The sequence below is a fragment of the Urocitellus parryii genome, chromosome 10 (assembly GCF_045843805.1).
Source record: "Urocitellus parryii isolate mUroPar1 chromosome 10, mUroPar1.hap1, whole genome shotgun sequence".
NCBI classification, from domain to species: domain Eukaryota; kingdom Metazoa; phylum Chordata; class Mammalia; order Rodentia; family Sciuridae; genus Urocitellus; species Urocitellus parryii.
Genome location: NC_135540.1, coordinates 52,959,652 through 52,987,306, shown reverse-complemented (window position 1 = coordinate 52,987,306; position 27,655 = coordinate 52,959,652). Strand labels below are relative to the sequence as shown.

At 37.3% G+C, this 27,655-nt stretch overlaps 1 protein-coding gene across 5 annotated transcripts in view; it reads right to left on the bottom strand.

Annotated features, from left to right (window-relative positions):
- Npnt (nephronectin) overlaps positions 1 to 24,002 on the bottom strand; it is a 69,906-nt gene extending 45,904 nt beyond the window's left edge. The window contains exons 1-3 of one of the 5 annotated variants that reach the window (XM_026403189.2): positions 23,574 to 24,002; positions 21,246 to 21,346; positions 8,416 to 8,466 (exon numbers count right to left, since the gene is read on the bottom strand). In XM_026403189.2, coding sequence (XP_026258974.1) covers positions 8,416 to 8,466; positions 21,246 to 21,346; positions 23,574 to 23,644 — 223 coding nt within the window. In that variant the 5' untranslated portion in view covers positions 23,645 to 24,002. The remainder of the gene's footprint in view (positions 1 to 8,415; positions 8,467 to 21,245; positions 21,347 to 23,573) is intronic. The other 4 variants (XM_026403186.2, XM_026403188.2, XM_026403187.2 and 1 more) reach the window with 4 other exon arrangements.
- Positions 24,003 to 27,655: the final 3,653 nt, after the last annotated feature.

The following is a 27,655-nucleotide window of genomic DNA, read 5'->3' as shown; positions in this document are numbered from 1 at the left end:
TAGGATCTAGTGGAAAGGGCTTGAGCCATCACATAACACATGTAGAACAAAATCCAGAGGAAAGAATCCTAGCATCCAAATCTCCAGAGGCAAACAACTCTCAGCTTCCCCCAAACCTTGTATTGTAGTGTCAATTATCCAATGTTCAACCTAAATTCCTGCTGCAGCAAAAACTCAGTAAACGTGCCCTCTGTTCTCTTAAAAAAATCTGTTGTTCTCATGTAAACAGAACTCAATGCTATTGTACGTGACTGAACTTATCCTTACAACATCCACAGAAGGCAGGAGGGAAGCACATGTTCTCTTTGTTTCACCAGCAAACATGAAAACAGTTAACCAAGTGAGGTGACAGGTCTATGCTCAATCCACTGGTTCCTCTGGTGGTCAGAAAAAGAGCAGAAGAGCCAGCTGTTGAGTGGATTTGGAGGGGAAGAGCAAGAGATTATAGGAAAAGGCTAAACAGAAAAGAATGAAAGGAGAGGTAGAGAATGGTAACTAAAAAATGAAGGTATTTAGATTACATTTGTAGGAAGGAAAAGTTGCAGTCAAGAATACAATCTATCATTAAAACAAACAAACAATCAAACTAAGGTAACCCTGCCAGAATATTTTAAAATAAAATAATCTCTTCATTGCTTATGGTGTACTACTGCTGGCTGGATCCTGAACAATTAATATGTATAGAATTATTATCTCTTTTGAAGTATTATTATCTTTAGGGATTTTTTCCCTCCCTTTGGGCTAAATTCAATATTACTATAATTAAGAACTTAAGTAATCATGAATTATAGTGAAATAGTCAAGGTCAAATATAGATGGTATTTCACAAGCATAAAGTTAAAATACATCCTTTCTGGTCCATATAATGTTGTTTCTCTAGAGCTACCAGATAATCATTTATTTTTGTGTTTGGAAACATCCAATTTAGACAAATTTCTCAAGTATCTATTTCATTTGTTGCTTATTACTAATTAACTTTTAATTTCTAAAGTAGCTCAAAGGAAGATAAGTGGCTAAATTTACTATCTTGCATCTCAAGCCAAATTTTGTTTATCATAATTAAGGTACTCTCCCTTTCTACTTCAAAAATCTTCCTCCAAGCACTGTTGTCACTTTCAGTTTACTTGGCATTTTAACTTTTTTTTCTGATTTCATTAAGATAGAATGGAAATTAGAATAAATGCCCAAATGAGACTTTAGGAACACAAAAGTGTTATTATTTATTTGAAAAGCAAATAAGTTTTTTTTTAAGTAGGGTACCAGCAGCAATATGCAAACTTAGCATCCAAATCCTTGTTGTAAATATCATTCCTCTATAAGAGGCCTGGGGTTGAGGAGGCTATAATATTCTTCTCTGGCAAAAATCAAGGAAATACTCAAAAACTGGTGAATGTATGTGAAAAAGGTATAGAAGCTGGCTTCGAAGAGTTTCAACTGGCCAAATTGTAATAATTTGAGCATCAAATGATAGTAAAGGATAATCATCAACTAACAAAAGAACCATGGGTTCAAAGTGAATCTAAAAAATAAAGGAACTAAACTCTTTTTTTTTATAAAGAGATACCAGTCAATATGTAGGAGAATGACAATATTTTACAACCATTATTGAAATAAATGATTTGAGGAAAGATGACCCATAGATGCTAAAACTCTCACATGGTTGAATGTTTGCTGGCAAACAGGATATTCAGTTTAAATGTATACCCTCAGAGTACCTTCTAAGAACTAAAGGAAAAGAAGGTCCCTTTCAGTGTAGAAATCTGGTGGATACCACCTTAATCACACGATCAATCTAAGCTTCACCAATAATGGGACATGCTGATACTATATACAATGGCAAGGCCATAACATATTATCACCTATGGAATATTCTTGACCCTCACCCCCCCAAAAATTAACCTGAACTGAGTGATACACAAACCATAAACAAATTTAGCTTGTAGAGCATTCTATCAAGCAACTGAAGTGAACACTCCAAAAACAACATGTTGATAAAATATCACAAAAAGTGATATAAATGTACTAGAATAAAGAATACCAAAAAGAAATATCAGCTTAAATGCACAATTTGATATATGATTAGATCTGGATCAAAATAGGAAAAAAAATCCATAAAAACCATTATTGGGACTATGAACTATTTATTATATAATATTATTTTATCTATGTCAAATTTCTTGATGAATAAGGACATTCTAGATAAATGTCCTTATTCTTCAGAGATAAATGCGTGAATTTTGAAGTATTTAGGCAAGAAGTGCTCTTAAGAGAATAAGTTACTTTCAAATGGCACACAGAGAAAATATGTGTAAAATGTTAACAATCTCAGATGAAGAGTATATGGGTATTTACTATTCCTATTCTTCTGTAGAGTTTAAATTTTTCAAATACAAAAACGGTAAGTATGATAACATGGATTCTTTATGAATGTTATTTGTGAGCTATCATTCATTTTTTCAATGGACTTTAGAGAAGTAAAGAATACAGATGCTGGAGTTAGAATGCTGCGGTTCCAGCCCTGCCACTTAGGAAATGCATGAACTATGCAAATTACTTAGCTTTGCTCTGCTTTCAAATGGAAATCAGAGGGTGAACCATGGAAAGTTGACATCACCACCATTTTTTAGCTTAAAAAATCATAAATCCATGCAATTTGTATAGAACTTATTCCATGGGTTTGAGAGGAAAGAACAAGAAACAAATAAGGTACTTAAAACAATAACCATCTCCAAGTAAAAGCTCAATAAAATGTTAGTTATGATGAGGTTTCTAAGACGGTAAGGAGAAAAAGCCAGTATCTAAGATACCATATTGAGAGCTGGGGATACAAAGTGAATAAACAACCAAGTCCTCATCCTTAAGGAGGTAGGACCAAGAAGGACAGACAAAAGTAACTAAAGACCCCTTAATAACAGATGCACATGAAGGGTATAGAAGAGGCAGTGATTAATTGCATAGATTTAGTGAAATCAGAAAAGGTTTTGGAGAAGATGTAGAGCTAAATAATTTTTTGAAAGAAGATATTAACATGCTATTTGATGTCATAATGTCTGATTTCATAAGGTTATAATGAACCACATTGTGGTATTCCTCTTAGTTTCAAATTATTATATCTTTTCAGTTAAAGATAGGATCTGATACTGAGCAGGTTTACTGAGGAATCACCACAAATGACCAGAAAATATTAATGTGACCATCATTACCTGTTTCAGAACCAAAATCCCTAAAAGGCTCACTGATAACATAATCAGTTAAGCTATACATTGGTTATTTAAAAACAAAACTAACTTTGTGACTGTGTATAGACTATGACATATCTGTCAGTTTGACCTTGTAGTTTAATTTTTTTAAGGAAAACATTAATTGTTCCAAATGTGTTTGATAAAGAACCTTAACCAGAAGTTTGAAAACAACCTAAATGCTCATCAAGAAGAGACTAGTGAAATAAATGAGGGCATAATGGTCTTTGCCCCTCCAGCACTGTGGACTTCAATTTAGTTCTACACTGCTGTTGGAGGGAACTCACTGACCCATGTTCTCAGCGTGGTATTATCCTTCCCACACCCATTCACTGGCTCCCCATCACTTAGCTCATGATAGGAGATCAAACACGAAGTATGGCATTCAGTACCATATTTCGTGATCTGACTTCTGCCTATTCCTCCAGCTTCATCTCCAACACACACGCAAATGCATTAACTAACTGCAGTTCCCAGGAAGTTACACTAATACCAGCCCACTGTCACAGAGAATGCCATCCTTCCCCTTGTCTGCTGGACTCATATCCAGACAGACTTCAACACTAAGTTTAACCATTACAGTCTCCAAGATTTGCTTAGCCTTATGTTGAGTGTACGGTCTCTTCAGGGCTTCTATAAGCTTCTGTACATACTTCTGTCCTACATTATATACAGCTAGAGATTTATAATACATATCTCAACACTATATTTTTGTAGCTTTTAAATCTAGTTCCTTCACTAGACTTTGAGTTCTTTACATACACAGTACCTACTCTGAAACACTACAGTCTCCTGACAAAGACAGCCATGACAGGTGTACAAGGTGTTAAAAGAACAGAGAAGAAAGAATTTCTCTGCAGGGAGGCAGGAGTAGGAAAGATGCCAGGAAAGGCTTTCAAGAGGAAATGTGAGCTGCATCTTAAAGGATGAGTAGGAATTCACTATGTAATAGGTGAAGGGACTTTTCCCTCAGAATGAGCAGCATAAGAAAAGCCAGAAAGGCATGAAGCTGCAGAGGTTCTGAAATGCAAGGGCAGCCCACTGTGACGGACTGGAGAGTAAAAAGATAATCCTTCAAACCTAAGGCAGCTGTCAGCCTGAAGAGCTTGTACCTAAAGTCAGGATTCTATCCATAATTGCGAACTATCAGTGGACTGTAAGCAGTAGACCACACAATCAGATTACACTTATATGTTTTCAAGAACATAAACTAAGTGCTTTTTAGAATCTTAAGAGTTAAGATCTACGATGCGTAACAAAGTCACTAGATAGGCATAAAAATATATTCATTACCCTGTAAACTGTATTTCCTAAATAACATAATCCACTTATTACAATCACATCTTATTCATCATCTTTTACTCATTTTATATAGAAATGCCTAGCCCTTATGCCTTTAAAAGTACACTGAACTGAAGCAGACAAGCCATTTCAGGAGCTATTACACCAGGTATAAAGACGTGTGAGGCACAGTCCTCACCTTCATGGAACGAAACTCCAGCAGAATAAATGATACAGTCCACAACAACCCAAATTACAGGCTCTCTGCGAGTGTTATAACAACATGTAGAGAAGGGACAGATTTCCCACTGAGAGCTGGAAAGGCATAAGAGAGGGGCCATGTGAGCTCAGTATTGATTGAGTTAGGAGAGAATACAAACTTAACTAAGGTTATCCATTCCTATCCATTCCTAACAATGATTCACTTTCAGGCAAATATTTGCCTAGAAATGGGAGTGACAATGAGAAAACAGATAAAACCAACCAAAAGGGGAAGAAGATATATGGTTTGTAGAGGGTGTTTTTTTTTTTTAAGTCCCCATACAAACAAATATTGAGTGTATAATCTCTTCAGGGCTTCTATAAGCCTCTGTGCATACTTCTGTCATATATTATATAGTGGTAGAAATTTTTAAGACACTGTATCTCACACTGTATTTCAACTGTAGGCCAAAATGGCAAACCAGAAAGAATTTTTTAAGAACTTAAAACTACCATGGAACATAGTATTTTATATATCCCACATTCTTCTTCTACTGTAGGTCGATCCTCCAGGTGGCAGCTGTGCCAATCAACCCTGACGGAAGTTATGACAAGAAAAGGAAGGAAGGTTTGGGTAGGGTGGTGATGGAAGGACGCTGAATCCTCTCATGCCCTTCAGATGCCACTCTAAAATCCAATTTCCACATACAAACCTTTCTACTTCAGTCTCACACACACTTCAAGTGTGACAAACCCAAAATTGATGTCATCCTTTGCACCTTCTCCTGTGTTTCTAGGTCACCAAATAACAAGTTAGGAACTTGGGAGACCCCCTTGGTTCCATCTTCTGCACTCTCCACAACCATCACTAGCGTCACAGCCATATTTTATTGAACGTGAATATGAGCCAGTTCCTGAGCCTAGTTCTCCATAAGTATTTTCTCATTTGATCCTCATTTAAAATCCTATGAGGTAATAGCCTTATCTCCATTTTACCAAAAAGGAGCTGTAGCTCAGAAAGGTTAGGTTTCTTAAAAACACCGTTTGTAGTGACAGCCCATCTTGTCCCACCCCTGTCTAATGCCATGAGATTCTCAGCCTCCTCCCCATACCCAATCTTTCAAGACCTGTCCTTTTTTTTTTTGTTCCCACTACTAGTACTTAAAAATCAAGCTCTGTTTCTCACCAGGTTGACAGTACTAGCCTCCAGTCCTGAACCTCAAGTAATCATAGTTATTCTCTCAATTGCCAAAGAGGAAGTTCAGAAACTAGCCCCAAACGTCAAAATGCTTGCAGGTCTGAGACATTTGTCCTGAAGGAAGTGAGTTCCATGGTAAAAAGGGGAGCACATGATTTTTTTCTAAATGGGGCAACTGCTTGAGAAGCTCCAGCCCACAGATTCCACACAGCAAGGCAGAACCAGTGGTTTTTCAATATAGCCTGATAACCATGTTTCCTGTGAAACACTGGCAAGTATTTAAAAAAATGTGAAAACTCTGAGCAACGCAAAATTCACTTGCATGCTAGATCTGGCCCATTTTCACCAACTATATCCTTTGAAATATTTGTAATTTCCCTGCTTAAAATCTTTAGTGGTCTCCTATAACATTGGATTAAAAAATGAGCTGTTTGGCATGAAAGACTGTCACGAGTCAGTCTATTCCTACATCTCCCATTGCATTTCTCATCAGATACCCTTCAAACATTTACCTACTGCTGGACTGAAGTTCTTACATTTCCTGGCGTCTCTGATTTTAATACACTCTGTCTTCTCAGAGTGCCCTTCCTTTGATTTACTTATCCTTCAAGATGCCAACTCTTCACTCAATCTGGGATGTCTCCTGATATGTGCTCACATAGTACCTTATACTAAAACATACACTGTCAAAACACATCTTTCATCCAGTACTGTCATTATCTGGGGGTCTTAAACACTGATAATGAATGACATTCTTTGACCACAATGTTATTGGGATGATGTCTGAAGTGGTGATTGCAGCATCCGGCTGGTGCAAATGAGTCAGATCTAGCCAGTAACAGCACTCAATACATGTGGGTTGAACAAATGAATCAACTGAACACCACTGAGCCCATGAACTCTTCTCCCCTTGATCCTCCTCAGCAAGAAGTGGTTCTTCCCCTGAATTCTCTCAATATTATTTTCTATTTTAGAATCACAGAAGGAATAAGAGTCAATCATCTTACCAAATTGAATTCCTTGAAAGCAAGCATCCATGTTTTATCAATCTTTATATCTTCCCAGCACCTAACGCAGCTCCCAGACTCTAGTAAGTTCTCAAATGCTTGTCAGATAAATCACCATAACTCTTAAGTTTTAAGCTTCCACAATTCAATTCTATTTCCTTTTGGTTCCTTATCCAAGTGCAAACATTGCTAGATAACCAAAACTCTTCCACTCTGAGGTTTGCAGATAAATATTATAAGAGAAATGGGAAAGAAATGGTGAAGAAGCACAGACAGCTGTCTGATGAAAAGTTTTATTTTAGAAATGAATGACTGGATAAATTTTCTGCTTCCAATTGATTATTTAGTTCCAAAAATGGGCGTGGTAAATAAAATGTATTTAAAAACATGTACTATGTATCCCGTGTCTATCCCTAGTAAAACACAGCTCAGAGTTCTTCATTTGTATTCTCTACACACTAATAACACTAATAGCATTTATCCAGAATTATTCTATATGGCTAGAAATTATAATGCAAAGTAGGTTTAAAGATTATAAAATTGTGGCTTGAAAAGCAAAATAAAATGTCTAGTTTCTCATTGCTGGCAAGTCACAGGAACAGGTCCCTAACCCAAATCTGTGGGTGACAAAGTGCACATTCTACTCTTTCCTTGGCATTGTCTCCTTGGCCTCAGCAGTACTCTACCAGTCAATCCTGTAACTGGCACTAACTGATACTAACTTTTAAAGTCAACCTGAAAAAATATATATATTTTTAATTTCTAGTACTATCAAATTTGTTCCCAAATGTTTTAAAAATTAAAACCCTACTCATTTTCTATGACATGTGATAATAGGAGTTTAATCAATGAGTTTAAAGTACATTGTCTTCTTGGAACCAATTTCACTGAACATTAGAATTTCACATATTTCACCAAAAATTTCCACTAAAATGTCACAGTGTGGTTAGTTCAGTGACATTACTCACTGCCCAAAATACTTCAAACAAGGAATGCTCTATGTACCAAAGCAATAGCATGAAGATCCATTGGTAAACAGCTTGTAGATTTTATACAGTAAAAATATCTCTTACCTGAAGTATTCCATGGAGAATTAATGAATATGAAACACAATTCCCTCAGGTTAATGATAGGCTGGTTAGTAATTTCATTTGGTAGACTTTGTTTTTTTACATTTGCTTCTTTAAGTATTAAAGATATAAACTGCCCTTTAGGTTAGAATGGAGGTCAATTTATTAGATTCATAAAATAAGAGAAATCAATTGTAAACTGAAAGGGAAAAGTTTAATGTAATAACTGAATTAAAATTAATTTAGTATCATTATAAACAGAATAAGCACATCTCTAAGGAATATTGTCTTCCCAAAAAAGCAACTCAAAAACACAACTAATGTTAAGTATTTTATAGCTTTTAAAGTTATTATTTAGAAGTTATGCCTTTCAAGACATAGATTAGCCAAAATTATTTCAAGAAATATGATCATCTAACCTTTGAGCTGGCACCTTATCCTGGCTATTCTCTGCCTTAAGACGTAGAAAGCTGCAAAACAAATGTCCAAAAAAAGAAATTCGAGATCTTTTCTCTGTAAGGAGGCTGGACTTGGGTATTTATCAACTTGTTACATTCCCGGAGACTTACACATATTCAACTTTCAGTGCTTTTCTGAAACAAAAAAAAAATCTAGGACACGTTTAAAATAGTAATATTTTAGTCACCATTTTGTTATTAAAAACCATTTGTAATAAAAATATTAACCAATAATTGAAGTTATGCTATTCTTTTATAGTCCAAATTCTAATAAAAATATTTCAGACCTTTTGTGACACTGTATCTTCCAATCCAATTTTCATTTTCAGAAAGTTAATTTTTGGTTCCTAGAGACAGTATCCTTTTATTTAAATGAATGTTGGGCAAAACATCTGAAAAAAATCAAAACTTTTGATCAATTAATAATCAAGGTTGGTAAAGTTTAAACCGATACATCTTTACTTACCTGTTTTTTATATATTGTATGTTATGCTTCCTTTTCTCTCCAACTTTGGGAAGGAAATATTAAGTTTTTTATTTTTTATGTTTTCTTCCCTTTCACAACATTCTCTTCTTGCATGGCTGCTTGGTTGTCAATAGCAACAAGATTTAACTGTGAAAGCTCCACTATTTCACTTGAAGATGCATAAATAAGCCAGTTAGATGAAAGAAAAGGGAAGAAACTCACAACAGTACTAATAATGGTCAGTGTTTTACCAACCTAGAATCCTAGAGGTAAAAGAAGAGCAGATTTTATTATTTCTTTTTTGAATTAATGTCTTCTCTTCTGAAAGCATAAAATATCCACTTTAATGTGTGATTGTAATGTATATTTGCTTGTCTAATTTAAAATTAGGTGAATGGAGCCTTCTTTAAAAGGTAAGAGAAGAAAAAAATTCTAAGTTAAATTTGATTCAATTGAGACACTAATTTAACCATTGATCCAGAATGATTGCTCTGTATTTTAAAAGACACATATTACATTCGCTTGCTAGATATTTTGTTTAAGTTATAACAAATGAGTATTCTGTTTTTATTGTTATTTTTAACTTAAAAAGAACTCACTATATCTGGATGTTGACATGTTCTCAAAATTGAATGATGAAATGGATCAGATCTAATTTAAGCAAACAGCTAAAAATAAATCAAAGCATAAATACATTCTGGATCACATATTAGGAAAAACTGTTTATGACTCTGGTAAGGAATGAAACAGAAAAATATAAAAGGATACCGTTTCTTTAGTACCTTTTAACTGCCAATTTTGAGTAATATAATTTATCAAGAAAAATATTGTAAATTATTTTAAACAATGGCAAAACAAGTCAATAAAGAATAGCAAACATCATTATTTTCTAACTAGCTGTATTAGTACCAGGCCGACAAACAGTTCTATATAGTTTATTTCCTTATAATATCTTATTAGAAATGGATCACATTTCTTCCTACTTAACATAAATTAGCCTGTATATACACAAATTTGGTAAATTTTATAGTAGAAATATGTTTACCTGTTAAAACTTTAGCATAAAATTTTAGCCAGTATATCATATTTTAAAATTTGCATTTTAAAACTATATAAAACTGTACTTAAAAATTTTTTAAATGTTAAACTTGGAATAAATTGCTTCCACACAGTCTGGGGTCTAGTCTCTGTTGGTGGATAAGGAAATTTTCCTAGGCAATGATCATCACAATTTTTGTAAAGGTGCCAAAAATAAACTCTTTGCATGCATGCTTTTCTTTGTGTGTCTGTGTGCGTGTCTGTGTGTCTCTGTTTGGTTTAGTGCACCACAAGCACCTTTAAAATGGAATTCATTAGTACCATATATCCAGAAAAATCTGCCCCTTTTTTTTCCGTGATAATTTGTTCCCCTACAGCCATTATAGAATGAGGACCTGAGTAAACTCACACAACATTGCCAGCAAAGCCACTTGGTTATAACTTACAACTCTAGAACTCCCTCCTGCAGCTTGCCCTAGAACCAAGGCTTCCATTCATCTGAGGGGCCTCCGGGATATTATACCCTTAACTATATGTGGTTAAAATTCATATAAGTTATAAGTGAAATTATAAGTCATATATACCACAGAAATTAAATTATTCAGGGATTAACTTTTCTTGCCTGCTAAAAACAGGTTTACAGGTTTGGAGACAGCCAGGAGCTTTGGAAAGCATTAAAGAAAATGAGGAATAAGAAACCTTAAGGAACTAAGCCTTCTAATCCAAAGGTATACCTATTTTCTCATGTACAGCTTAATTACTCTAAAAGATTCTAAAATGTCCAAGTATTAGACCAAGTATAGCCTTTAGAAAGGAAATAATAGAAGCGGTAGACTGAAATGCAGATGTGGGTACCACATGACTCAGGCTGGAGGCACACAGCTCCTAAGCAAGCAGCACAGCAGAATTCATACACTCCCTTGCAGGTGACAAATGCCAGGTACATAAAGGGAACGGTGTGCCCTTGCACTGCAAGTGGTTCTACCCCCTATCTCTAATCATCATATAGAACAAAACAAAGACTCCAAAAAGTTCTCCACATCTCAACTTTAAATTTTATGTTTTTCACTGTTGAAAAAGTTGGTATTAGCCCTGCAAACGCTATTCACAGTTATCCAACTTGGAATGTTTGTAACACCAACATCCAGGACAACAGAACCCACAAGGTCATGTTAAGGAAGAACCTGGATGATCCCAACTTCTGGTGCACTACTTCATAAGTATTGAAGATATATAATTATTCATCAGACTTCAATATAAGATTAGAGAACAGAAATCTAGCAAGTTCATACATTATCTTCATATTTTTATACTTTCTTCCCTAAAAGTAACTGTTTCAAAAACCACTTCTGCATTATTTAGAAAATGAAACTGTAAATAAAGCAATGATGAATATTTTAATTCATCAATGAGTTTAAAAATCTATCCCAGGGACAAAGGAACTGAAAACCACCACTATCTTTCATTTGCACTTAGAACAATTTATCCAGTGGAAACTATAAACATAGTAATTATAGAAAATATAAAATCAACTCTAAACACTCAACATACATAAAAAATACAACTAAACATGAGTTGAAATGTGTGTTTTTCTATTAATGAACACTGGCTTTGTTATTTGTTGGCATGCAAACATTTGGCAGATAAGAGAAATAAGGACTGGCCAAAGAGTCTGTTGTTCCTAGGTTCACTGTATAAATAATGCCCAGAAGCAATGTTTGCATGTGTCCTCCATATCCCAAGCCATAATTTGCATGGAAATGAAAGGGTGAATAGCAAAATGGAGAAGAGGTTATATATATTTTATACTCCAATGCATACAAAATTGATACTATAATATCTCTTTACAGAACCCACTTACAGTGGAGCTCAAGGAACACCAATCTGCACTCCATTTACAACATGTCTGGGTACCAACTCCATCAATCGCTGACTGATCTTTAAAATATATATTTAAAAAATAAAATAAATGAGGACTGGCTTTTAACCTACTAAATAATACAGCAAACTTTAGGATGATTTTTAGTGACTCCAACTTAAAGTTCTCTAACTTGGAACTATCTATACAAATCTCTATAATAGCTTTTACCCTTCACAGCTAGATATAAAAACTAGCCTTGCACGAACTGCACTTTTAAAGTAAGTGTCTCATCTCACATTGGAGAAACTTCCATAAAATGACTTTTCAAAACCACCACTGGCTTCATGACTGAAATGTGACTGTGGCCCCTTCCACTCTATCACTCCCCACTCTGTGAAGGACTGCGTGAAAGTCTTTCAAAACTATGAATAGTAAAAGCCATGCTTTTTTCTCTAAAATAAGTTTGTGTTTTTTCCCCTAGTAAACAACATGAATTATTTAAGTAATAACACTTCCATTTTTCCTTTGGCTACTAGAGGCAAAGAGCCAAATTATAAGACATATTTAGTTTCCTATGGCTTACATTTCTGCAGTTTATTAATGCTCTTTCCAACATGTTTTATTTAACCCTCTTATTCCCTTTAGTCCTTGTTAATTATTTTTATATTTTATTGCATGAAGTCCTAGAAGTTAATTTATACTTTTCCAAACAAGAAAAGACATGAAAATGAAATAAATAAACCAATTCTATTTATATTTCAAGGTATCTTCTAAAGAATCAAAAATAGAAAGTGACTGACCAGAAGGTTTCCACACTGCAATGTTAGCTAAGATTTATCCTTCTTTGAATCACATATTTTATGTAAGAAAATTTATAACAACAAAATGAAAGCTCTTCGGGGCTAGGATTGTGGCTTGGTGGCAGAGCGCTTGCCTACTATGTGTGAGGCACTGAGTTCAATTCTCAGCATCTTATAAATAAATAAAATAAAGGTCCACTGACAACTAAAAAAATTTTTTTTAAATGAAAGCTCTTCAATTACTATACTAATATAAAGATAGGAGATCTCTGTAATTCTCCCTTATCTAATTACATTTAATAATGATAATGATATACACATAGAAATGTTCATTGTAGTATATTTTATAAAAATACAATATTGAAAATCAGTTAGTGTACATAATCAGGATTATTATGGTACATCTACATAATAGCATACTGTATAGCCATTTAAAAGAATAAGTCAGTTTACATGAACTGATAATAAATGATCCTTATATGAAAAAATCAAGATACAGAATGGTTTTTACTTCATGCTATAATTTTATGAAAAGGGTAAACTTTGGAAATGTTTAGAATTATCTTCAAAAATTAATAGAAAATAGTGGTTTTCTATTGGGAGTTGGAAATAGATGTTAGAAAAACAGGTAAGTAAGGCTGTCTTCTCTCTCTCTCTCTCTCTCTCTCTCTCTCTCTCTCTCTCTCTATTTCTTTTAATTTTTTACTTAAACATGCATGTCTTCCTTTTTAAGAAGATGAGTTAAGTTGATAATTCCAATGAAGACTAGAATAACTAACGGAAAAAAATATATGCCCCTACAATTTTAATTCACTTTTTAGGAATATTTTTGGTACAACAATGTCTGAACATTTTCTGCAATTCTTTTAATCACAATAGGATCTCCAAAAGTGGTACTCAGATGTCAGAATTCTACATACTCCTCCCTAATAGACAATGGTTTAGAAAAAAAGTATACACCATATACATAAGTATATAAATTATGGCTGAAGTATGCAGATAATAAAAGATCAATGATTTAAGCAATTCCTAAGTGCATCTTTCTTAAAGGCAAATAAAAATCCACATCCATAAAATGCAGACAGAGCAATAGACAGGAAGCTATGGGGAGATCTGACAAATCTCACCACATTCTCCCAACATCAGCCAATTGCCACTGATCAGAGTGGAAACAGATGAAAAGTAGGAATAGTCAGAGGGTTTTCTTAGGAAAGAGTAGGAATCAGAGCATCCTAAAAATCAAGCAATAGATTAGACTCTAAATATGGATCTTCCAGAGCTGTGAGTCAATACTGGCATCCATTTTCTTTCCATTAAACTATTTACTACCAAGTAAAAAAACCACTGACCAATCAATCAAAACTACAAGTGTATACATCATTTGACTATATATAAAAATTGCCCTGTAGAAATATTAGAATGCAGGCAAAACAACATTTTTTTCAACATTACACTCAAGGTTATTTTAGATTCAAAGTAATATAAATGTCTTTCAATAAAAGATAGGTTAATAAATCATGTATAGTTATAAATGAAATACTATAAATCCATAAAAACTAAGGAGGCTTTTTTACATACAGATGATAAAGGAAGACCTTCAAGATGTTCCATTTAGAAAAAGAAACAAGGGACAGAACAGTATATAGTATGCTTTCATTTGTATAAAACAGGCAGGTGACAGGAAAAATATAGGAATCTACCCATAAATATTTAAAATATTTCTTAAAGATACACAAAAATACTTGCCAATACTTATTTCTCTAAGGAGGGATATTTGAGGAAGTGAGTGCATCTTCTCTTACAAAATAAATTAATATTTTAGAAAGATAGATGGGAAAAACTTTAAACCTATACAAAATTGTCAGGAAAAGACAGAAGTGCCTGATTGTGGTGGAGGGTATAGTAATGAGATTTAGGCCACTAGAGCCATTCTTTCTAACCCTTTCTTTTCTCCCACAACAACAAAGGTCCAATCCTGTGCTGAATCTTTCTTACTGTAGCATGCTGCAGGTAGTCACTCAATATCACTGTCACCTGAAAAACCATATGGTTGGTTCAGCTGACCCAGAATGCATAGAATATGAGTTCTACAGATAAAAAGCACCAAATAGAAATGTTATAGGATATTCTACTTGCTACAGGAGGATGGGTGGGTGGGGAAGTTGATCAAAACTTTCTAAGTAGCAGACAGAGAATGTTGTTTTGGAAATGGGAAGTGCCTCCTTGGTCCTGGTTTGTACCAGCCTGGGCACTTTCAAACAGCACATCCCTGGGGCAGGAACATTAAGGCAGATCCAGCTGCTGAAACTGCAGAGACTAGGGTGCTTCCCTTTCTTTGCCCTGGTCTTTCAGTTTGAGAGGTACTAAATTCTAATCCATAAAGATTAAGACTGCCCAGATTAACTTTAGGGGATCTCAGGAAATCAGTGGATCTTAATAGTATTATTATAAAGATCAGTTCTAATCAGGGAAAAGAGTGAAAGAACAAAGTCATTTCTGTGAAACTTAACTTTGAAGACTACATACACTCAAAAGTTACCTGTATGAAAAGGTCAAGCTTCTTCAACACAGCTTTTAGTTTGGAATCTGCATTCCAAGACCACTCGAAGTTACTCAAAATACAAGGTGTTCTTAAACAACCTTTCAAGGGAAGTGGTAGTTAAATAAACTTGGTCAAAAGCCTTACTTCCTAGGGATTTGGGGATTCAGGTTGAGTGCTGAAAGTAATTACAAAATTATCCACTGCCTTGCTTTTATTCCCATCTCACACACACAAAAAATCTTCATTTCTTACCGCAAAATTCTAAGGGGAAGCTAATAAATGTATAAGAGAGAACCATGCTCAGATTCCCTAAGATAGACTGAGAACCCTGCTGTTGGGCCCAAATGTCTCAGAAATGCTCAACCAAATGGAATAGACATGGCTGATATGGCTCTGAAAGGTCGATCCCAATCCCAGACTCCCAGTTACATCTGGGGTACCTAAGATTGACAGGTATAAAAATATTTCTTTATGCGTAAAGCACTAATTCCTGTTCAACACAAGTTGCTCTAGTTGTTAACTAGAAGTAGAAAGGCACTCATTAGGAGTAACCTCTGTGTGGTGGGGAAGCCTACACGTGGCCTTCCAAGATGATACCGAAATTTCTAATTTAAGAGTTGGCAGGTATATATCTCAGTAGTAGAACTCTTGTGTAGTATGTGTGCAAGACTCTGGTTTCCATTGCCAGCACAGGGAGAAGGAAAATCTAATTTATTCTTAATTATTTTTTTTAAAGTTCAAAATGTAAATAATCAAAAAAAGATATAATTTATCTAATTTTGTAACTAGGGATGGGAAGTCAATGACCAGAGTAGGGAGCAAAGATTAACAAAGCATCTTCCTTTTACAAGACTGAATTTCTAAACTGGGATGCAAGTAAGAAATTAAATGTGACATTTAAATATTTTACATGTGACATTTAAATATTTCATTTACTTAAAAACATCACTCTGCTTAAACTAATAATAGTCTTTTCATTAGAAATGCAGAAATAATTCAATAATTTGCTCATCATTCTTTCCAATATTCATAGTAATTATGTTATCCACCTAAAATTACTTGACAACCCAAAATAGATTCAGAATGAATTACTATTTCACAGTCCCTATGTTTCATGAATCTATGTTTAGCTAAAGCTGATAACAATCTAAATTTTCACTTCATATGGCATTTGTACAGTGGTAGCCTTTATTAAATTTGGGGATGAAACAGGAGGAAATGAGGTTCAGAACTAAAAAAGCAAAATGAACTGTAGGTGTTGGTTTTATATCTTCTCAAAATCCCTAGCAGAAATATATAACAAAACACCTGCATTTTTCCTGGTCCTTAGGATAAATGAGAAAAAAACATTTTTATTCATACTATTTCTTTCAGAAACCACAAAATATTCACTGACAGCCAAAGAACTCAGAAATTAAATAGCTTTATTGAAACCTAGAACTAGTGGTTTTCTTTGCAACTCTAGAAAGTGCTTTCAACAACAACAACAAAATACTACTGTCATCAGCCACGCACATATGGCCAAATCTCCAAGCAAAGAGAAAGTCAACCATACAGGAAAACAGCATCTAGATCCTACATGTTCTTTTCGCCATTAGGAAGTTCTCAGATGGAGTTTAGATCTATAATGTACCTTGGAAATATACTTGTACAATAAGAAAACTGTAGCTAAAAAATATTAGCTAGCTAACTGGGGACAAAAGTCTAAGCTTGAATTTAGGTGTCCCAAATTATCTAGTAAAGAATTGTTTCCACAGCATACACAGCTTTCTAAAATAAAATATACAATCCCTGAGAAATCTCTATTACAGAAGTATTCACATAGTAGGGAAAGAGAAACAGTTAACATAATTAAAATGAAATGTGCCATTAAAATTATGGAAAAGTCAAAGAACCAAATAACTACAAAGCAAGAAACAGAAGTATTTTGTGACAATTTCTGAGTGATTAAGGTGCTGTGTGTTGTCAACATGTAATAATAAGTGTATAGAAATAATAAAAAACCTTGATATTATAAAGAGCAACATTAACATTCAATAAAAGGAAAGCCCATGACAATTAGAAAATCAAATTTTGAATTTTGGGTATGGAAGAGATCTATTTATGAGTCAAGAACAGAAAACAAAGAATCAAAGAATAGAAAGAAGTCAAGAATATGAGCTAAAAAGGAATTATGAAAATACAACCTTCCTATTTCTGGAATGGATCATGCTTTCCCAGCAGGGCAGCAATGTTGGGACAGAATATTGGGTGGTACAGGCAGGAAGCAGGAGAACATATTCTGTGTCCATTTGGGTAGCACCTCTGATCCATCCTTCCTTTGAGGGAAGGAATGGAAATTCCCCAGCTGAATGTGGCTTTGTGGCTTGACATAGTAAGCCAGAAGGGGTGGTTTACCAACTAGAGCAACCTACAGTGTTAGTCTTTTCAAAGATGTCCACGGAAAGGAGGATAGTAAGTAAAAATGAAATGCGTCCTGTTTTGTGTAGATATGTATATCTGACCTGCATGACTATTGGGCCAAATGTCTCACAAATGTGCAATCAAATAGAATAAACATTCACAAAACTATCACTGCACTAGGGCATAAGGTCTAATAAATAATATAATAAGGGTACTACTGCTCCACCCACTTGTGTACACACGTAAGAAATAACTGAGAGGTTCTGAGCATGGGTGGGAATAGTCCCTTTTGCTTTACTGTGCTTAAAATTTTTTTTTTTTGTTTTGAGACAGGGTTGCTAAGGCTGGTTTTGAAATTGTGATCCTCCTGTCTCAGCCTCCCAAACTCTAGGATTACAGGTGTATACCACCAAGCCTTGCCTCTACACTGTTTTGAAAAAAATTTCCAAAGTGAGTCATGAGAAGGAAAGAGAACCAGGGCACTTTTGATGAGGAAGAGAAATTGCTCCTCATGGAAAAGAATGTTGAAATTATCTAGGGGTCAAAAAGCCAAAAGTATTTTTTAATTAAATTTCCTAAAAGCTGTTTGGAATTTTTAAAAATAGACAATCCATTACTAAATTTAATTGTTACAGAATAGCAGACATTTTCCTTGAATAAATGTTGTAACAAGCTTATAATTTCATAATGGTTTTCTTCGAAAACCAATCAGAAATATTCCATTCATCCCAGCCTCTTTTTAGTGCAGACCTACACTTTCAGCTGACCTCTTGCCCCCACATTCCTCTACCTGTTTATATCCAAACAAAGATAGGCAGAACTCTGAATTGACACTTAGACCATCTAAGATTCTGGAAACAAAATACACAGGAAAACGCATCTCTGAATTTATTTGTACAACCTTGCCATCCTCAATGTAAATGGTAAAGAACAATTTGGACCTTTTTAATTTAAAGAATTTTATTTTATTGAAACAGAGAACTTTGCAAGGATTTTTAATTTGCACAGCATAAATGCAAAAAAATGCATATATCATGTCTAACAAATGAAGACTCTGACTGCACAGATGTCCCTCCACAACATTGTTTTCAGTAGCAGTGTTCCTTTACATTTAACTTTACTGAATACATACGTGGTCTGTACTCAGTGCCAAAGACAGTTTTAAGTACTGTACAAATTATAACTCTTTCAAACCTTGGGATGGTCCTTGAGGTTATATACAACTTTGGATTAATTTTTAGAGATAAGGAAAATAAAGCACAGAAAAGTTGAATTACTTGTCCAAGGCTACATAGCTAAAAAGAGGTAGAACTGGAAATGAAATCCAGGCAACCTAGCAACAGTGTGCAAGTCCCTCTGCATCACTCTGGCTTTCAAACGTTTACCAAATGAAAACAAACTGATTTTGCAAAATTATCTTATACATTTTTCTAGCATTACCATTTCAATAATTAACTCATGCCATGTTGCAGTTTTCTCAGGATCTTAAGGAATAACAAGAGGGAAAAGACAAGTAGTATCAAATACTATATTTGACAACTTACCATACTTGAAAGAACAAAATAAAGGTATAAAAACAATAAAAGTGTCCTGTATCTGATAGGAAAGCTCCTATGTAGACATTAAAACCCTAGAAAAGCTCTTGAATGGTTGTTTTATAATGCTTCTATAATTCTGAATGGTCTCTGCACTCATTCAGATTCAGAATTACCAAGTTAGCACATATTGAATAAAATTTGATTACTCTATAGAGAAAAAGAAAAAAAGAAAAAACAGCTCCTAGAGATGCTTCCTGGGGAATTCCATATCAACGAACCTCTCAGAGATCTGAGAAGTGTTCTGCTTGGAATTCTTTTAGCACACCTGGCAGAGAGCCTGCGTGCTCCAATTGGCTGCCTTTGGGAAGGTGCACTCCACTGCCGTCCAGGGCATTCTGCCAAAGCAGGCTTGTCCTGGGTGGGGTTGGGAGACTGCGTGAACCTCAAGGCATTTCAATATTTGATTTGGGAGTTTCCTGCAAATTACAGCAGCAAAGAAGGAAGAAACTATCTCAGTTCCTGCAAAGAGACTAACCATTTTTGTTTCGGAGGGTTATGTTTATGTATTGGGCCAACAGAAGGATCCTCTCTTTACTCTTTGGTTATTACAGCCTGGTGGCTCCTCAGATTCCACACCTGTTGGCCTCCAGCTGTGTAAATACTTCTGACACACTGATATAATTGGCAGAAGCCTAAATTCCATCAGGTATTATCCTTCTTTTTGACCATTTACCCTTCAAAACTGAACAGACTAATCAGTAGGGACACCTGAGCTTTGCCTAGTTCTTTCATTTACTGGAAATTGGAGTTACCACTATTTCCCTTGAATAGGAGGCAATGGACCAACTGTGCAAAGGGTCTACATAGAGGCTTGCACATAGTAGGTAGACAAGAATTATTCCCTTCACCTCATCCCTGATTAGAGACAATAGGCTATGTATGCAATTAGAATCAACCTTTAACTCTCATTTCCCCTCCTTCACAAAGTTAAGGATAAACATCACAAGCATTCTTAAAAGTTTAAAGATGGGCTGGGATTGTGGCTCAGCGGTGAATCACCCGCCTAGCGCGGGTGGGATCCAGGTTCGATTCTCAGAACCACATAAAAATTTTTAAAAAGGCATTGTGCTGTGTCCATCTACAAAAAAAAAAAAAAAAAAAAAAAAAAAAGATATTCATTCTCTCTCTCTCTCTTAAAAAAAAAAAGTTTAAAGAGCTGAAGGAAATTCTGCCTTTCCTGAAATTAAATTTACCTGAATCTTCACATTGCCAATCCATCTCTAAGACAGGCTCCTCCACTACCTGTCTCCACAGTCTTACTCTAAAGCTGCTGCTTTATTAGTGTCTATGTCCTAATGTGAAGCTCAACTTGGTTCCCATCATTTCACCAGATGTACAAACCTAGTACACTAAAGATGCTTCAGAAGTTTATTTCATCTTTTGGAGTTTTGTTTGATTGTTCTGCAGGAAGACTGGGATAAAATTTTGAGATCCATATCTAGGTAAAATTTGGAAACAAATTTCTAAATTTCTAAATTTTTTGTGATATGGCTCTTATTTTTACCATTCATATATCCACTTTTATTTTTTTGGGGAAAAAAACAGAAATCAGTGTTCTGATTTAATATTTTTTTACATGAGGTTGATGATTTGCAGAACTTACAAATAATGCTTTTTCAGAGTTTTTTTTCCCTGATCATATTGGGTGGTCTACTTAAAGCATTGTCAATACAACTTCTCTTCAAAAAAGATTTATGAATGGGCTACTTTACACAACAGTTATGATGAGGATTTTATAAGTACTCTAAGATTATGAGTTTATTTAGTGTAAATACAGTCTAGACTCATTATCTTAACCCATCTCAAAGCCTGGAGCAAAGAATGGTATAAGCTTGATGAAAACATAGGAGGTGGAGATATTGGGGACAAATGCTAAAATGAACATCTTAGATGGCTCCTCATGGAAAACAAAGCTTCTTAACACAGGTGGTTCAGGTTGGAAAGGTACAGAATAACCAGTTGGATACTGTATCTGAAAGCCCATGTCAGAACTGCATAGCCAAGACTTGCTCAGAAATTATGAGCTCTCCGGAGTGAAGCACTGAATGATGGTATAAAGCCCACCTCCCAGCCTGATACTCACGTTGGCACTGTCCCCAGGACTGGCGAGCCCAGCCCCAGCAGCAGTCAATCCTCCCACCATAACGACATAGGCCAATAGATGACACTATTTGCCTGGGCCACCTACCAAACAAACAAACAAAAAATATAAATAAACAAAGACACTTTTAAAGTTAAAACTAATTCCCTCTTTGTTATTGTTTTAGATCACATCCACAATTTTCTAAAATTTATGCCTGCAGAAATTCACAGAAATAGTTCTGCTATGGTCCAATTTTAAACACACACCCTCACCAAGTACACAGGGACAGGGAATAAAGGGGGAGAAGATCCTTTCTTACCTAGAAAGAGCACTAGCTAAAACCAAGAATCCTCTAGGCTGCCATTCACAGGGTGGTTTTTGAAGCTTGAAATAAAACAGATTCCTCAAAGACTCACACCTGTTATGGGGGCAGGGAGCCAGTTTTGACTGATTCATTGTAAACTAAAAGAAGTATTAAATAATGTAAGACTTGTCAAAGAAAGAATTTTTACTATATGAATGGCAGATGTGGGAAGGGCAGAAAGAGGAGAGTCCTCAAAAATCAAATGCAACAGGGCTCTTTTGGAGATATAACTGGAAAAAGAAAAAGAAAAAAATTGTACTAGGAAAAAAGTCTAAACAAAACCAAGGAGAGTTTAAGGTGTAATTGACATCTCAAGTACCCTATGGCTTGAAACTTGCCTGTATCAACAACTCATATTATCTTCCTCTCCAAGGTAAATAATACCTAAAGAATATGCAATTTCAGGATACAGATTTATTCACTAGATCACACTTGGGTATGTTATTTGCTAAATTGTTCCCTTAAGTGACATTTTCCTCTAGGAAGATTAACGTTTTAATTGGCTTTTTAAGACATCTTTTAAAAGCTATATTAATATTTTGTGTGCCTAACACATGGTGTATTTTTTGTTGTAAAAGTGTGCAAGGAATGCACACCATACACAAATGTAGGCCAAAAAAATATACTTTAAAAAATAAAATAAAAAGGCTTAACCTCTGGTTGCTACTCATTTTTCCTTAAACTCTCCTTAGCTTTTCAATTTCCTTTGCTTTACCTGCCTTTTCTACCCCTAGGCCCAAAGTACAAAATAACCCCCGACTTTCTATTTCCTCCGACCAGGTGGTAAACAAGCTTTTCTCAGCGCTCCACTGGTTCCCCTCTGTTCCCCTACAGGTACAAGAAAGCCAATCAATCGTGCGATTGATTCGTTCCGAGATTGCAGGTAAAACAGGTGCGGCATCTTCAGGGCTGCCAGAGACACATAGAGGTGGGTGGGGAAAGGGCGGCGCTTTAGGAGGGCGACTGGATGGCGGAGTGGCCCAGGGCAAAACCTCTCCACCAGCAGCCATCAGTGCGCAAGGTGATCTGGTCTGTAATCTCGAGGAGGTGAGGAGACCAAGCACGCCCTCCTAACCGACACTCACACTCTTGTCACTCCCTCTCAAGCACACCAGAGAGGATCCCGCGGCCTGGGAAACAGCAGGGCGCTGCGCACTGCAACCGAAGGACCGGCTGAGTGACAGCGGAGACTGATCCCTGGGTTGTTGGAACCTGTCAGAGCACGCAGCAGTCTGGCTCGCCGGAGGTCTGAGGAGCAGTGCGGTGTGAGCTCTCGCCGCCTCCCCCCTACACACACACACACACACACACACACACACACACACACGAATACACACACACACGCACGCGCGCGTACCCAGGCATAGGCACACACGCACACTCATTAGTAGCATCTCACTGTGTCTTTATTTTGAGACCCCTCCCTGGAGAAGACCAAGTGGGACGACAAACAGGTCCTGGTAACCCAGTCGCTTCTCCCCCCCCCCCCCCCGCAGTCTTTGTGTGGATAGCCCTGACAGCTCCGAGCTGTGATTTCCTCCTGGTCACCTGAAACTTTCCCCACCGAAGCGTCCTGTAAATCCTGAGCGAGTTCCCGGGTCAAGGGATGTCCCCGGCGTCACCTCTACTTAAAGGCGAAACCGCGCCCTCAAGCTGTGATCCTAGTTTGCAGCCTCTCTTCTCCCCCAGTCCCAATTCCCGAGCCCTGAGCGGGGATGAGCCCCTCGCCCAGCCGCGGAACCGCCCTCCAGGAGCCGGGACTCGAACCCGGCGCGACCTCTCCAGTCCCTGGCAGGCCCTCGGAGAGGCTCGACGACTATACTCCCGCGAACCTGCGCGGTGGCCCAACTTCTGGGCCGGGGAGTAGCTTCTCTCGCTGCGTAAACCCCACGGGGAGTGGAGCCCCAGAACTGCGAGTGTGAAATTAGCGCGGGAAGGAGAGGGCGCCCCGGGGCCCAACTCACCTCCCGTCGAACTCGGCAGCCGTCTGCAGGTAGAGCGAGGACAGAAGCGCCAGCGCTAGGGGGAAATTCATGTTGGGCGGCGAGTCCCGGGAGTGAGAGTCGCCGAGCGCCGGGAACAGGTTGAGGTTGCTGGGCGCGGGGGAAAGGCGCACTCTCCTCCTCAGCTCCCCAGAGAAACTGCAAGTCTCGGGAACCCCCTACCGCCTCCGCCTCGGCTCCTGCTGCCACTCTGGAAGCAGAGAGGCGCGACGCGCAGCCCGAGCAGGTCTGCGGCGCGGCTCCGGGAGCCCCCTCCGGCTCCCTCCCCGCGAGGGGAGGCGCTGCAGGGGGAGCTGCACCGCTCGCTCGCAGGGAGGGGCGCTAGGGGCGGGAGGGGCGCGTGCGCCGGACTCCCAGCGCTCCCAGCTTCGGCACTGGGTAGGGGCTCTCTGCCCCTCCCAGGGGCCCGGCAGCTCCTGCGGCTCCGGGGCTCGTAATCTCTGGGAAGCCAGCGTCTCTACACGGCGGGCCAATCTGGCGAGCCCGAGGCTGGTAGAAAAGTTGCAACCCTGGCCTGGGAGAGAAAAATAGGGTGCTCATCAGGAAAGGGTGAGCAGGGAAGAAAAAGGGGCCCGAGGCGTAGGTGCACGCCCCGCGGGTTTCGCCCGAACAGGTGGTGACAGCAGTGGAGAACCACAGCTTTCACCCGAGGGCAGAGAAACCCAAGATGAGAAAGGTTTGTGGGGTGGAGCTGAGCAGTGTCTGCATTCAGTGAAACCACAGCAGGACTTGGACAAATTAGCGAAGGCAAACTCTAGGAGTTGGCTTCTCCCGCAGAATTGGCAAAGGCATATATATGTATGTATGTATGTATATGTATGTATATGTGTGTGTGTGTCTGTGTGTGTGTGTGTGTGTGTGTGTGTGTGTATATATATATATATATATATATATATATATATATATAATTTTTTAACCAGCAGAAGGAAATGTTTGGCTCTCCAGTCGAGTTTTGAAGAAACGTGCAGACTGTTTCTGTCTTCTCCAGCTCAACTCGGAGCACGTTATATGGCTGCCCCTCTAGGGGCAAATGCCCGCCAGAAAGAGAGGGCCATTACTACTTAATCTTGTGGTGTCTCATCTTGCGGGATCCTTTAGAAACCATTTTAAGTAATCATTACTCTGTGGTTTCAGAGTAAAAAAATAGTATCTTACTAAAGGACTATGTTCAAATGAAAACACATGATTATCCTAAAAGGCACGTTAAAACATAAGTCTGATCAAATCACTCATCTTTTCTAACCCTACCCCAAATGGCTTCTCCTGTCTCTTCCCCAAGCACAGGGCCTCCTTGTCTTTCTAGCACATTGGAGGCAAGCCCTCTCCTTGGGCCATTGACTGTTTCCTCTGCCTAGACCAGATAACTGCATACATGGCTCACATCCTCACTCAGTCTTTGTACAAATGCCCCCTCTCTGAGGGGCCAACAGTAACCACTCTCGAAAATTGAAACTTGCTTTCTCCTGATGCCTCCTACCCTATTTTTGTCTTTTCTTCATACTATTCGTTTCCTATTTACTGAATAAGTTGCTTATTTCTTGTTTGTTTACCCGCCCCCCCCCACCCTCTCCCGCAAGAATGAAAGCTCTACAAGGGCAGGTATCTTTGTTTAGTGCTTAGATCAGTACCTGACACATAGTTGGTGTTTATGAATGTTTGTTGAATGAATTTATGAATTTCTTATATTACAAGCCCTCCCCCCTTTCTTTTTGAGGTTTCTGCAACTTCAAATTGTTAATGGAAACTTCTGTGGCAGAATGACCTTACTACCCTGATCTCTCCGTGTGTGTAAAAACAGGAATTTTCTGCAAGAAAAGGAAAAATAAATGGTTCCAACTTAAACTGACTCTTTGATTTCCAAGTTGTTTTCTGTTAGCAAAACAAGTTTCTATTTTAATCTCAGGAAATATCCATGCCAATTCAGATTTGGGACATTATTTTAGGCAAACAGCTTGGTGTCATCCATTTCAGATCCTTCTAATGAAGTCCAAAAATGTAAAAGTCAAAATATTTTTTCTGTGGAAAGTCAGATTTTTGTAAGTGTAATGTAGGTTTGGTTCCAGGCTCCACTGGCTACTCCTTAGCTGTTTGTTTGTTTGTTTGTTTATTGGTTCCTGCATTAAATTTACAAATAAACTCCACCATAGCAATGGACGATTAGGAGGAAAAAGGTCAACCTGCAGGCTAAAAACCTGGAGACAGAAGGGAAAGTGGTAGAGCAGATAGGTGAAAATTGGATTCTTATTTCAGCAGAAATGTAATGCTCCATCTGCATGTTTCTCCTTCTCTCCACCCTAGCAGTATATTTTCTTTGGCCTGGCAATTACTCCATCTTCCTTCTTCATTTGGGCAATTCCCACTTATCCTTTTGATTGAAGCTGATACTTATCCAGGATTTTTTTTTTTTTTTGTACTAGTGATTAAACCTAGGGATGCTTTACCACTGAACGACATCCCCAACCCTTTTATTTTTTATTTTAAGTTGATTAGGGCCTTGCTAAGTTGCTGAGGCTGACTTTGAACCTACCATTCTCCTACCTTAGCCTCCCTAGCCACTGGAATTATAAGCGTGTACCCGGTTTACCTAGGACCATTTCTAACATTTTATTTGGTTAACTCCTGTAGTACATACTTCTTACAGTACATTCCACACCGTCTACCACTAGGGGGCCCTGGAGAGACATTAGTCTAACCAATAGGAGGACAAGGGCAGCTACTATATCCTTTGTGCCCAGGTCACTGACTGGCACAAAACTTAAATGCAATAAATATTAAATGGAACAGATTGAATTGAACTGAACTATGCCTGGTAAACTTTAGCTTCTTCCTTGAGTAAGCAGTAACTAATTATGTTAGTCTTTGTTGAATCAGAATAAGGAGACCTCTAAAGGACTTCCAAAGTCTAATGTGTTATTTTGTTGCGGTGATGACCACCAGTGATCATTCAAAACCAGAGGTGGAGAACCCATGGAAGTGTCATTTCACTACTCAGTCTGTTGGTTTTGTTGTTGTTATTGTTGTTGTTGTTGTTTAATGCTGGGGATTGAACCCAAGTTCTCACACACACTACTACTGATCTTCATACCCAACCCTTCTATCTCAGTCTTAAAACAAACAAGGAAGAATGAGATCGAGTTGGGCATGGTGGTGCACACCTTTAATCCCAGCAACTCTGGAGGTTAAGGCAAGAGAATTGCAAGTTCCAGGCCATCCTCAACAAATTACCAAAACCCTAAGCAACTCAATGAGAACCTGTCTCAGAATTAAAAAATAGAAAAGACTGGCATGTTGTCCGTACCAAAAAAAAAAAAAAAAAAAGAATGAAATCAAATGTCCAACTTTTAGTGATGACTGAATTTAGCAAGTAGGACAAACTTTTGTTTAGTTTTCTGTCACATAATGTCACCTTGCAAGTAGTAATCCCAATTTTCTCATTCACAAATAATTTTCTGTCATTTGTTATGAGTTAGGATAGAAAAAAATAAGAAATATGTGAAGGAGACATAAAAGAAGGCCAAGGAAATGAGCTTTTAATTCAGAAGTTCTGCTTGTCTAGGCTCGTTATTCCCTAGACCAGTCTCTTTCCCAAGTCTGTTACTCCCAAATTCCTGGGAAATTCATAGATTTACCTGAGCACTGCTAATTAGCCCCCATTAAATAGATTAAGTAAGAGATGACATTTTTAAAAACCTATAATTTAGGGGACTTTTCAGCATTATCTAAGCATCAGATAATAAAGACCACGCGTATCAGCCTAAGGAAATTGACCACCATACATGGTATTGAGATCACCAGATTGATATCATTCCTAAATACTTTTCATACCCACTCATTACCAAGTTTTCTTTAAAGGATCTGGGAACCCCCAAAAGGCATCTCTTACTCTTGAGATAGCCCTCATTCTCCCTTGAATGTATATTCTTTGCTTTATCCCAAAAGACACCTCTCTCTCTCTCTCTATCTATATATACATATGTATGTATGAATGTATACATACATATATATGTATATATACATATATATATGAATGACAGCAGAATGCA